The sequence below is a fragment of the Pristis pectinata genome, chromosome 34 (assembly GCF_009764475.1).
Source record: "Pristis pectinata isolate sPriPec2 chromosome 34, sPriPec2.1.pri, whole genome shotgun sequence".
NCBI lineage: Eukaryota > Metazoa > Chordata > Chondrichthyes > Rhinopristiformes > Pristidae > Pristis > Pristis pectinata.
Window position 1 is genome coordinate 38,504 of NC_067438.1, and position 12,056 is coordinate 50,559.

Here is a 12,056-nt window from a genome sequence, read left to right on the forward strand (position 1 = left end):
GGAGGCATTGGCGATTATTTTCCAGAAATCGATAGATTCAGGCATGGTTCCGGAGGACTGGAGGGTCGCAAATGTAGTTCCATTGTATAACAAAGGTGGGAGGCAGCATAAAGAAAATTACAGACCTATTAGTCTGACGTCAGTGGTGGGAAAGTTATTGGAATCTATCCTCAAGGATGGGGTTACGGAATACGTAGAGGTGCAAGGCAAGATAGGTCCAAGCCAACATGGTTTTTGTGAAGGGAAGATCCTGCCTGACCAATCTATTGGAGTTTTTTGAAGAAATCACAGGTAGGCGGTAAGGGAGAGGCGGTAGATGTTGTGTATTTAGACTTTCAAAAGGCCTTTGACAAGGTGCCACATAAGAGACTGATTAATAAGATGAGAGGTCATGGAATTATAGGTAGGATAACAGAATGGGTGGAGCATTGGCTGGTTGGCAGGAAGCAAAGAGTGGGAATAAAAGGATCTTGTTCTGGTTGGCTACCGGTTACTAGTGGTGTTCCGCAGGGGTCGGTGTTGGGGCCGCTCCTTTTTACCTTGTACATTAACGATTTGGATGATGGAGTAAATGGTTTTGTGGATAAGTTTGCGGATGACACCAAGATAGGTGGAGGAGTAGGGAGTATTGAGGAGACAGGAAGGCTGCAGAGAGACCTAGATAGTTTAGGAGAATGGGCAAGGAAATGGCAGATGAGATTCAATGTTGAGAAATGTGCAATTGTACACTTTGGAAACAGAAATAAACGGGCAGATTATTATCTAGAAGGAGAGAAAATTCAATGTACAGAAGTACAAAGGACTCGGGGGTACTCGTGTAGGATACCTTAAAGGTTAACCACCAGGTCGGATCGGTGGTAAAGAAAGCGAATGCTATGTTGGCATTCATTTCAAGAGGTATAGTGTATAAAAGTAAGGAAGTGTTGATGAGGCTCTACGGAGCACTAGTGAGGCCTCATTTGGAATACTGTGCACAGTTTTGGGCCCCATATCTTAGGAAGGATGTGCTGATGTTGAAGAGGGTTCAGAGGAGATTTATGAGGATGATTCCCAGAATGAAAGGGCTTACGTATGATGAGCATTTGTCGGCTCTTGGACTGTACTCACTGGAGTACAGAAGAATGAGAGGGGACCTCATAGAGACATTTAAAATGTTGAAAGGACTGGACAGAGTAGATGTGGCTAGGCTGTTTCCCTTGGTGGGTGAGTCCAGGACCAGAGGGCACAATCTTAGAGGGTACAGTTTTAAAACAGAGATGAGGAGAAATTTCTATAGCCAGAGGGTGGTGAATTTGTAGAATTCCTTGCCAGGTACAGCAGTGGAGGCCGGATCATTGGAGGCGTTTAAGGAAGAGATAGATAGATATCTAAATAGTCGGGGTATCAAGGGATATGGGGATAAGGCCGGAAATTGGGATTAGAATAGTTTTTTTTTCCTCCCCCCCCCATGTCTCATTTCTTTTTCTTTTTTCCCTTTTCCTTGGAGCAGACTCGATGGGCTGAATGGCCTAATTCTGCTCCCTTGTCTTGTGAACTTGTGAAACTCAATTCCCCGACTTATGAAAGCTAACATCCCATAAGCTTTCTTAACTACCCAATCCACCTGTGAGGCAACTTTCCATGATCTGTGGATATGAACCCCCAGATCCCTCTGCTCCTCCACACTACCCAGAATCCTGCTATTAACCTTGTACTCCGCCTTGGAGTTTGTCCTTCCAAAGTGTACCACCTCACACTTCTCCAGATTGAAATCCATCTGCCACTTCTCAGCCCAGCTCTGCAACCTATCAATATCCCTCGGCAATCTCCCACAGTCCTCCACACTATTCACAACACCACTGTCTGCAGACTTGCTAACCCACCCTTCTACCCCCTCATCCAAGTTATTAATAAATATCACGAAAAGTAGAGGTCCCACTACCGATCCTTGTGGGACACTACTGGACACAGCCCTCCAATCTTAATGCACTCCCTTCACCAACCCTCTGCTTTCTACAGGAAAGCCAATTCTGAATCCACTCGGGCAAGCCTCCCTGGATCCCATGCTCTCTGACCTTCTGAAGAAGCCTACCATGCGGAACCTTGTCAAACGCCTCACTAAAATCCATGTAGACCACATCTACTACACTACCTTCATCAATCTGCCTGGTCACCTCCTCAAAGAACCCTATCAAGCTTGTGAGACATAATCTTCCCTTCACAAAGCCATGCTGGCTGTCCCTAATCAGTCCATGATTCTCTAAATGTTCATAGATCCTATCTCTAAGAATCCTTTCCAACAGATTGCCCACCATAGAGGTAAGGCTCATTGGTCTGTAATTCCCTGGACTATCCCTACTACCTTTTTTGAATTTGTCACCCTCCAATCCCCCGGTACTATTCCCGTGGACAATGAGGACTCAAAGATTCTAGCCAACAGTTCAGCAATCTCCCCCCTCGCCTCACTGAGTAGCCTGGGGAATATCCCGTCAGGCCCTGGGGACTTATCTGTCCTAATATTTTCTAACAGCTCCAACACATCCTCTCTTGTGATATCTACATGCTCTAGAACATTCACCTTACCAACCCCGTCCTCTGCATCATCAAGGCCCCTCTCCTTGGTGAATACTGAAGAGAAGTATTCATTGAGAACCTCACCTGCTTCCACAGCTTCCAGGCACATCTTCCCACCCTTGTCTCTAATCGGTCCTACCTTTACTCTCGTCATCCTTCTGCTCTTCACGTATGTGAAAAAAGCCTTGGGATTTTCCTTAACCCTACTCGCCAAGGCCTTTTCATGTCCCCATCCTGCTCTCCTCAGCCCCTTCTTAAGTTCCTTTCTTGCTACCCTATATTCCTCATGAGCCCTGTCCGATCCTTGCTGCCTACACATGTAAGCTGCCTTCTTCCTCCTAACTAATTGTTCCACCTCTCTTGTCACCCATGGTTCCTTTACTCTGCCATTCCTTCTCTGCCTCACTGGGACAAATTTATGCAAGAGATCCCTGAACAATGACCATATCTCCATAGTACATTTCCCTTCAAAGATGTCATCCCAATTTACATTCGCAAGTTCTAGCCTTATAGCCTCATAATTTGCCCTTCCCCAATTAAATATCTTCCCGTCCTCTCTGCTCCTATCCTCGTCCATGACAATGCTGAAGGTTAGGGAGCAGTGGTCACTGTCCACCAAATGCTCACCCACCGAGAGATCTGTCACCTGACCCGGTTCATTACCTAATACTAGATCTAATATGGCATTCCCTCTAGTCGGCCTATCAACATACTGTGACAGGAATCCCTCCTGGACACGCTTAACAAACTCTGCCCCATCTAAACCTTTAGCACTAAGTAGGTGCCAATCAATATTTGGGAAGTTGAAGTCTCCCATGATAACAACCCTGTTATTCTTGCACCTTTCCAAAATCTGCCTCCCAATCTGCTCCTCGGTACCCCTACTGCTACCAGGGGGCCTATAGAATACTCCCAGTGGAGTAACTGCTCCTTTCTTGTTCCTAACTTCCACCCATACTGACTCTAGAGAGGATCCTTCTACATTATCCACCCTTTCTGCAGCGGTAATGGTATCCCTGACCAGTATCGTCATCTCCTCCTCCTCTTCTTTCTGCACCCCCCACCACCATCCTTCTAAAACACTGAAATCCAGGAATATTCAATCACCATTCCTGCCCTGTTAACAGCCAAGTCTCTGCAGGAGCCACAATATCATAGTCCCATGTACTTATCCAAGCTCTCAGTTCATCTTCCTTATTCCTGATACTTCTTGCATTTAAGTAAATCATTTGCATTTGTATGATCTGTACAAAAGGGACAGGTTACACCTGAACTACAGGAGCACCAATATTCTTGTGGGCAGGTTTGGTAGAAATGTTGGGGAGGGTTTAAGCTAGTTTGGCAGGGGGATGGGAACCAGAGTGATAGGTCAGAGGTTGTTGCATTTAGTGTACAAGTACATGTTACGACTAACCCAATTGTTAAACATACAATATGAATATGGTTTCAATTTCATAAATTTTTTGGATTGAATAAATTTAACTTGTCAAGTCCAATTCAATCTAATTTTTTCTTCCATCCATCCAGAGCTGACTCAGCTTTTTCCATATGGAAAAGGGAATAGTATGTTTTCGTGATCTATTCATTGATAACTGTTTTTCATCTTTTGAACAATTGTCTAATAAATATAATTTGCTTAGATCACACTTTTTTCGATATTTACAGATCAGAAATTTTTTAAAAACTACTATACCCTCTTTTCCGACACCTTACAAAATTGAAACTACGGAAAAAGTTTTAGGTCTTAATCCTTATCAGAAGGGCTTGATAGCAATAATTTATGATTTAATTATGAAAATACGTCTAGAATCATTGGACAAAATCAAGAATGAATGGAAAGGTGAACTCCAGACATCTCTACCTATAGAGACTTGGAAGAAAATTCTTCATTTAGTTAATACATCTTCAATGTGTGCCAGACACTCGTTGATACAGTTTAAGGTAGTCCACAGGACCTATATGTCCAAAGATAAGTTAGCTCATTTTTATAACCATATAAATCCTATATGTTAATAATGTAAATCGAATGTGGCTTCTTTGACACATGTTTTGGTCCTGTCCTCTTTTGGAAAAATACTGGAAAGACATTTTTAACATTATTTCAAACGTATTGAAGGTTGATTTACAACCTCACCCTATCAAGCAATTTTTGGACTACCAAGGATAGAGTCTGGCCATTTATCTGCTTCCATTAACCGTATGATTGTTTTTGTTACATTAATGGCCAAACCATCCATTTTGCTTAAATGGAAGGATCCAATACCCCCTACTATTTTTCAATGGTTTTCTCAAACTATAACATGTTTGAACTTGGAAAAAATTAGGAGTGGTACTGTTGATCCTTCGCTTAAATTTGAAGATATTTGGAATCCATTTATTCGATATTTTCACATGATGTAGATCCCCTTTCAATAACTTTCCAACTTAGAGGAACAGAGTTGACGACATAATATTGCTCTGTTTCCACTGAGAAATTTTAGCTGTTTTTTTTGTTGTTTGTTTTTTTGAAATTTTTTTTGTTTAGTTTAGTTTATATTGTTTACAATTTTTCTTATTGATTTGGGGTTTCCTTCTCTTTTTAATTTATATAATAAATCTTTTTCTTTCCTTTCTTTTATATTATATTCATTTACTAAGAGATTGTTGAATCTACAGATTTTTTAAAATTTTTTTTGTTCTTTATGATTATCTATGCCATGATTGTTCTCCTGATCTCTTTGTATTACATGTATAAATATTGATGCTATATATCAATCTGTATTCATTTGAAAACTAATAAAAAGATTGAAAAAGAAAAGTGTACAAGTAGATGCAGAGTGTAGAAAGACTGAGGAAGGATAGGCATTTGAAAGGGCAAAACTGCAGTCAGTTGAGTGGGGTGAAGTGTGTCTGCTTTAATGTGAAAAGTATCAGGAACAAGGGTGATGAACATAGAGCGTGGGTAAGTACATGGAACTACGACATTGTGATCATTACAGAGATTTGGCTGTCACAAGGGCAGGAATGGCTGCTGGATATTCCAGGTTTTAGATGTTTCAGAAGGGATAGGGAAGGAGGTAAAAGAGATGGGAGAGTGGCTTTGCTGATCAGGGACAGTGTCACAGCTGTAGAAACGCAGGATATCCTGAAGGGATCATCTACTGAGTCAGTGTGGGTGGAAGTCAGAAACAGGAAGGGAGCAATCACTCTGTTGAGAGTTTTCTATAGATCCCCCAAACAGCAGCAGAGACACTGAGGAGCAGATCAGGAGGCAGATTTTGGAGAAGTGCAAAAGTAACAGGGTTGTTGTCATGGATGATTTCAACTTGCCAAATATTGATTGGCACCTCCTTAGCGTAAAGGGGACAGATGGGGCAGAGTTTGTTCGGTGTGTCCAGGAAGGATTCCTGACACAGTATGTGGACAGGCCGATTAGAGGAGAGGCCATACTGGACTTGGTACTAGGCAATGAGCCTAATCAGGTTTCAGACCTCTCAACGGGAGAGCATTTTGGAGACAGTGATCATAACTCTTTGACCTTTACCATAGCCTTGGAGAGGTATAGGAGCAGACGATATGGGAAAGTATTTAATTGGGGGAGGGGGATTATGTTGCTACTAGGCAGGAACTTGGGAGTGTAAATTGGGAGCAGGTATCCTTGGGGAAGTGCACAGTGGAAATGTGGAGGTTGTTTAGGGAGGACTTGCATGTGGTTCTGGGGAGGTTTGATCCATTGAGGCAAGGTAAGGATGGTAGAGTGGAGGAACCACAGTTGACAAGAGATGTAGAAAATCTTGTCAAGAGGAAGCAAGAAACTTACCTAAGGTTTAGAAAGCAAGGATCAGACAGGGCTCTGGAGAGATACAAGGTAGCCAGGAGGGAGCTTAAGAATGGCCTTAAGAGAGCTTGAAGGGGGCATGTAGGATTAAGGAAAACCCCAAGGCGTTCTACACATTTGTGAAGAATAGAAGGGTGACCAGAGTGAGGGTAGGACCAATCAGGGATAGAAGTGGAAACATGTTCCTGGAGTCAGAAGAGGTAGGGGAGGTCCTTAGTGAATACTTTGCTTCAGTATTGACCAGTGAGAGAGACCTTGACACTTGTGAGGATGGCGTACAATAGGCTGATACGCTAGGGCATGTCGATGTGAGGAAAGATGCTGTGCTGGAACTTTTGAAAAACGTTAGGATAGATAAGTCACTCAGGCCAGATGGGATATATCCAAGGTTATTACAGGAAGCAAGGGAAGAGATTGTTGCGCCTTTGGCGATGATCTTTGCATCCTCACTGGCCACAGGAGTAGTGCCAGATGATTGGAGGGTGCAAATATTGTTCCTTTGTTCAAGAAAGGGAGTAAGGCCAACCCTGGGAATTACAGGCCAGTGAATCTTACTTCAGTGGTTTGCAAATTACTGGAGAAGATTCTTAGAGACAGGATTTATGGGAGAAGCATAGGCTGATTAGGGACAGTCAGCATGGCTTAGTGAGGGGCAGGTCATGCCTCACGAGCCTGATTGATTCTTTGAGGATGTGACAAAGCACATTGATGAGGTAGAGCAGTGGATGTGGTGTACATGGATTTTAGTAAGGTGTTTGATAGGGTTCCTCATGGAAGGCTCATTTATAAAGTCAGGAGGCACTGAATCTAGAGAAACTTGGCTGTGTGGATTCAGGATTGGCTCACCCATAGAAGATAGAGGGTGGTTGTAGACGGAGCATATTCTGACTGGGGGTTGGTGACCAGTGGTGTTCTGCAGGGATCTGTTCTGGGACCCCTGCTCTTTGTGATTTTTATAAATGACTTGGATGAGGATGTGGAAGGGTGGGTTAGTAAGTTTGCTGATGATACAAAGGTTGGTGGTGTTGTAGATAGTGTAAAAGGTTGCAGTAGATTACAACAGGATATTGATAGGATGCAGAGCTGGGCTGACGTGGCAGATGGAGTTCAACCTGGAAAAGTGTGAAGTGATACACTTTGGAAGATCAGATCTGAAGGCAGAATGCAAGGTTCATGGCAGGACTCTTTGCAGTGTAGAGGGACAGAAGGGTCTTGGAGTCCACATCCATAGATCCCTCAAAGTTATCGTGCAGCTTGATCAGGCTGTTAAGAAGGCGTATGGTGTGTTGGCATTAATTAGTCAGGGTATTGAGTTCAAAAGCTGCCAGGTAATGTTGCAGCTCTATAAAACTCTGGTTAGACCACACTTGGAGTACTGTGTTTAATTCTGGTTGCCTCATTATGGGAAGGATGTTGAAGTTTTAGAGAGTGCAGAGGAGATTATCCAGGATACTGCCTGGATTGGAGAGCATGTCTTATGAGGATAGGTTGAGTGAGCTAGGGCTTTTCTCTTTGGAGAGGAAGAGGATGAGAGGTGACTTGGTAGAGGTGTACAAGATGAATAGAGGCATAGATTGAGTGGACAGTTAGAGACTTTTTCCCAGGGCGAAAATGGATAACATGAGGGGGCATAATTTTAAGGTGATTGGAGGAAGGTATGGGGCGATGTCAGAGGCAAGTTTTTCCACACAGAGCAGTGGGCGCGTGTAACGCACTACCAGCAGGGGTGGTGGAGGCAGAAACATTTGGGACATTTAAGATACTCTTAGATAGGCACATGACCGATAGAGAAATGGCGGGCTATGTGGAAGGGAAGGGTTAGATAGATCTTAGAGCAGGATAAAATGTCGGCACAACATCGTGGGTCAAAGGGCCTATACTGTGTTGTGATGCTCTATATTGTGAGGTCAAGAGTCCGTCTTTTTTGCACTATTTATTTATTTTGTAATTAAAGTAATTTTTATGACTTTGCTGCCACAAAACAAATGTCATGTCAGATGTCAGTGATAATAAACCTGATTCCAGTTCTGATGTCAATCTCATTTACCAGCACTTGGTCCATAGCCTTCTATGCTGGCAAATCAAGCTGTCTAGATACTACTTAAATGCTGGAGAGTATCTGCTCCACTACCCCCTCAGGCAGTGTATTACAGCATCCTCCTCAGATCTTCTCTAAGTGTCTTACCCCTTACTCTAAACCTTTGGATGTCTGCCATGGGGTAAAGTTACCCACTATCCACCCTATCCATGCCCTGATAAAATGATTGTTGAAAGAATAAAGAGAATTTTTTCAAGCAGCAAGTTGTCATGATCTGGACTGCCCTGCCTCAGAGGGCAGTGGAAGCAGTTTCAGAGTGCCTTTCAGAAGTAAATTGGAAAAATAAATGACAAACATTGCAGGGAAAAATGAGGAGAGTTGGATATATTGTGTAGGCAGAGGTGAGTTAAATCACCTTCTACTATGTTGTCTGTTTCAATGATTAAAATGTAAAGTAAAAGATAAGTTCCTCCCACTGGATCTGTTTGTTTTCATCCAATTTGTGCTGGAGGTGAAAGCCCAGGGTCTTTCTGTCAACTCTGTTCACAGTCTCTGGCCATTCCAACTCCTGGGATGACTGCCTGCACAAAGAAATCTACCTCCCATTTTCATTTTCAACTTCTGCTATGTGAAAACATTCACACGTTAGTAGCACAATCCAATGCATAGCCTGGGCCAAACCAAAGACACTTCCGTTACTTCTCACATCCTCTTTGAAAATATATAATTGAACTATTTCAAACTGACTGCTGCTCCTGAGCACAGAAATGAACTTGAACAGTGGAAAATTAACACAGCAGGAGGGAGGGAGTGGAGAGAAGGAAGAGCAAGGGATTAAAAGAGAAAGTGAAGAGAAGTGGAAGAGCGAGAGGCAGAAAGAAGCAACTGGGCAGAGAGTGAGGGCAGAGGGAGAGGGGAGAAAATTTTAGAGAAACTGCAATTGCTGGAAAATCTGAAACAAAAACAAAAAATGTTGGAAATACCCAGCAGGTAAGGCAGCATCTGTGGAGGGAGAAATAGAAAAGTGAATTCCACTGACAAAGCGTCTTTGATCTGAGAAGTTAACTCTGTTTGTCCCTCCACAAATACTGCCTGATCTGCTGAGTGTTTCCAATGTTTTCTGTTTTTTCGATTTGAGTGTGTGTGATTGGGCAAGGGATCAAGAGTGATGGGTGGAGTGGGGAACTGAGTAATGAGTATAATTGTGAGTTGGGGAGGAGGGCAAGATCTGAGGGAGAGAGGAATATTATCAGGAGAGCAAGAGAGAAACAGGAAGAAAGGGAGGATGAGTGATACGGAGGGACAGTACATGTCTCGAGCTTGGCTACGCCCTGCAACAAAGTGCGGCACGTTTTCTCCTACACACTGCCCACAGCTGTGGGTTTCCTTTGTGCACGGCAGGTTTGCCTTGATAATTCTAACCCACTGTTATTTCGAGACTAGGTTGTTGGAAGAGACAACATGAGGTTGCTGCTGATCACAACTTTGCTGCAGATCTTACAAACAAGTAAGTGGTATTTGTAAGTTTTTAGTTTTCGGGAAGGAGAGTTACTTTTTAATGTAAAGTGCTGAACAACCTTGGGTAGTGAAGCTTCCTCAAGTCTTGTACATGGGCAAGAGGAACTTTCTTTCTGGACCGACACGCTACCAGCTTGGCCAATTTCAAATTTCTTACTAGTTACGTTGTGTGTCCTTAAACTGGCAAACTGGTTAATTCTTTTAACCCTTAAACCCTGGTCATTCTGATACAACGGATCCTAACAAGTAACCAGTTGCTGACAAACGAGGCATGAACATACTCAATGGATGTGAGATGATGTTGAAGGAGACGTGCTCACTTCTCTCCTGGGATCGATAGGTGTTCAGAACATAGAAGATAGAACAGTTCAGCACAGGGACAGGGCCTTCAGCCCATGATGTGCGCACCGAGCACGATGCCAAATTAAACCAAAACTCTTCTGCCTGCACATGATCCATATCCCTCCATTCCCTGCATGTCTATGTGTCTATCTAAAAGCCTCCTAAACACCACTATTGTATGTTTCCACCACTACCCCTGGCAGTCCGTTCCAGGCACCCACCACTCTGTAAAAAAAAAACAACTTGCCCCGCACCACTCTAAACTTCCCCTCTCACCTTATATGCATGTCATACAGTATTTGACATTTCTACCCTCTGAAAAAGATTCTGACTGACTGCCCTACCTATGCATCTCATAATTTTATAAACTTCTGCCAGGTCTCCTCTCAGCCTCCGACACTCCAATGTAAACAACTGAAGTTTGTCCAGTCTCTCATATCTCATGCCCTGTAATCCAGGCAGCATCCTGGTAAACCTTTTCTGCACTCACATCCTTTCTGTCATGGGGCGACCAGAATTGCACACAATACTTCAAGTGTGGCCTAACCAAAGTTTTATTTGGCTGCAACATGACCTTACTCTTATACTCAATGCCCCAACCAATAAAGGCAAGCATGCCATACACCTTCTTTATCATCCTATCTACTTGCATGGCCACTTTCAGGGAGCTATGGACTTGAACGCCAAGACCCCTACGTACATAAATGCTGTGGGTCCTGCCGTTAACTGTATACTTTCTCCTTACATTTGACCTCCCAAAGTGCAACACCTCACACTTGCTCAGATTAAACTCCATCTGCTATTTGTCTGCCCATATTGCAACTGATCTGTATTCTGCTGGATCCTTTGAAAAAACCTCTACACTGTTCACAACTCCACCAATCTTTGTGCTGTCTGCAAACTGACCAACCTACCCATCTACATTTTCATTCAAGTAATTTGTATATACATGACAAAAAACAAAGGTCCCAGGACCGATCCCAGTGGAACACTACTGGTCATGGACCTCCAGATCAAATAACACCCTTTCACCACTACTGTCTTCTATGGGCAAGCCAATTCTAAATCCAAACAATCAAGTCACCATGAATCCTATGAATCTTAATCTTCTGGATGAGCCTACCATCAGGTACCTTGTCAAATGCCTTACTGTTGTATCTTAAGTCCTGCTTGTGACTCTACACATTTCCACTGTGATCCCCTCTACTTCTTTTCTCTTTTGTTCTGTCCTCCACTCTGCTGATCTATTTCTCCATAAAGAGAACTGATATCTCTCTGATCGTTCAATGAACGTAAACAGTGTCTCAAGACTGCAGAACATTAATGGAGGTCCTTGAAGAGTTTCTGGACATGGTGCTGAATCAGAAGAAAGTTCAAGTTGAATAACAGGTCCTGGGAGTGTGTGGAATTCTGATGCACATTAGTTGCTCATCTATCCCCTCAAGGCAGTGGAGAAGTTGAGAAAGGGAAGATTCTGAGATCTTCTGTCTGTGCCTCTATCCCGGGGGGTAGTTGAGGCTCAGTCATGGATTGTTCAGTACAAAGGTCAATAGATTCAGTCATAGAGTCATAGACTCATACAGCATGGAAACAGGCCCTTCAGCCCAACTCATCTGTGCCAACCAAGATACCCATCTAAGCTAGTCCCACGTCTGATTTAGCCCATATCCTTCTAAAGCTTTCCTATGAATATACCTGTCCAAGTGTCTTTTAAATGTTGTTATTGTACTTGCCCCAACCACTTCCTCTGGCAGCTCGTTCCACAAACACACCACCCTAAGGGTGAAG

General features: G+C 43.2%; 1 protein-coding gene across 1 annotated transcript in view; it reads left to right on the plus strand.

The window, feature by feature from the left end:
* Window positions 1-9,808: 9,808 nt before the first annotated feature.
* Window positions 9,809-12,056, plus strand: part of LOC127586090 (hepatocyte cell adhesion molecule-like) — a 28,899-nt gene continuing 26,651 nt past the window's right edge. The window contains exon 1 of the mRNA XM_052043901.1: window positions 9,809-9,915. Coding sequence (XP_051899861.1) covers window positions 9,870-9,915 — 46 coding nt within the window. The 5' untranslated portion in view covers window positions 9,809-9,869. The remainder of the gene's footprint in view (window positions 9,916-12,056) is intronic.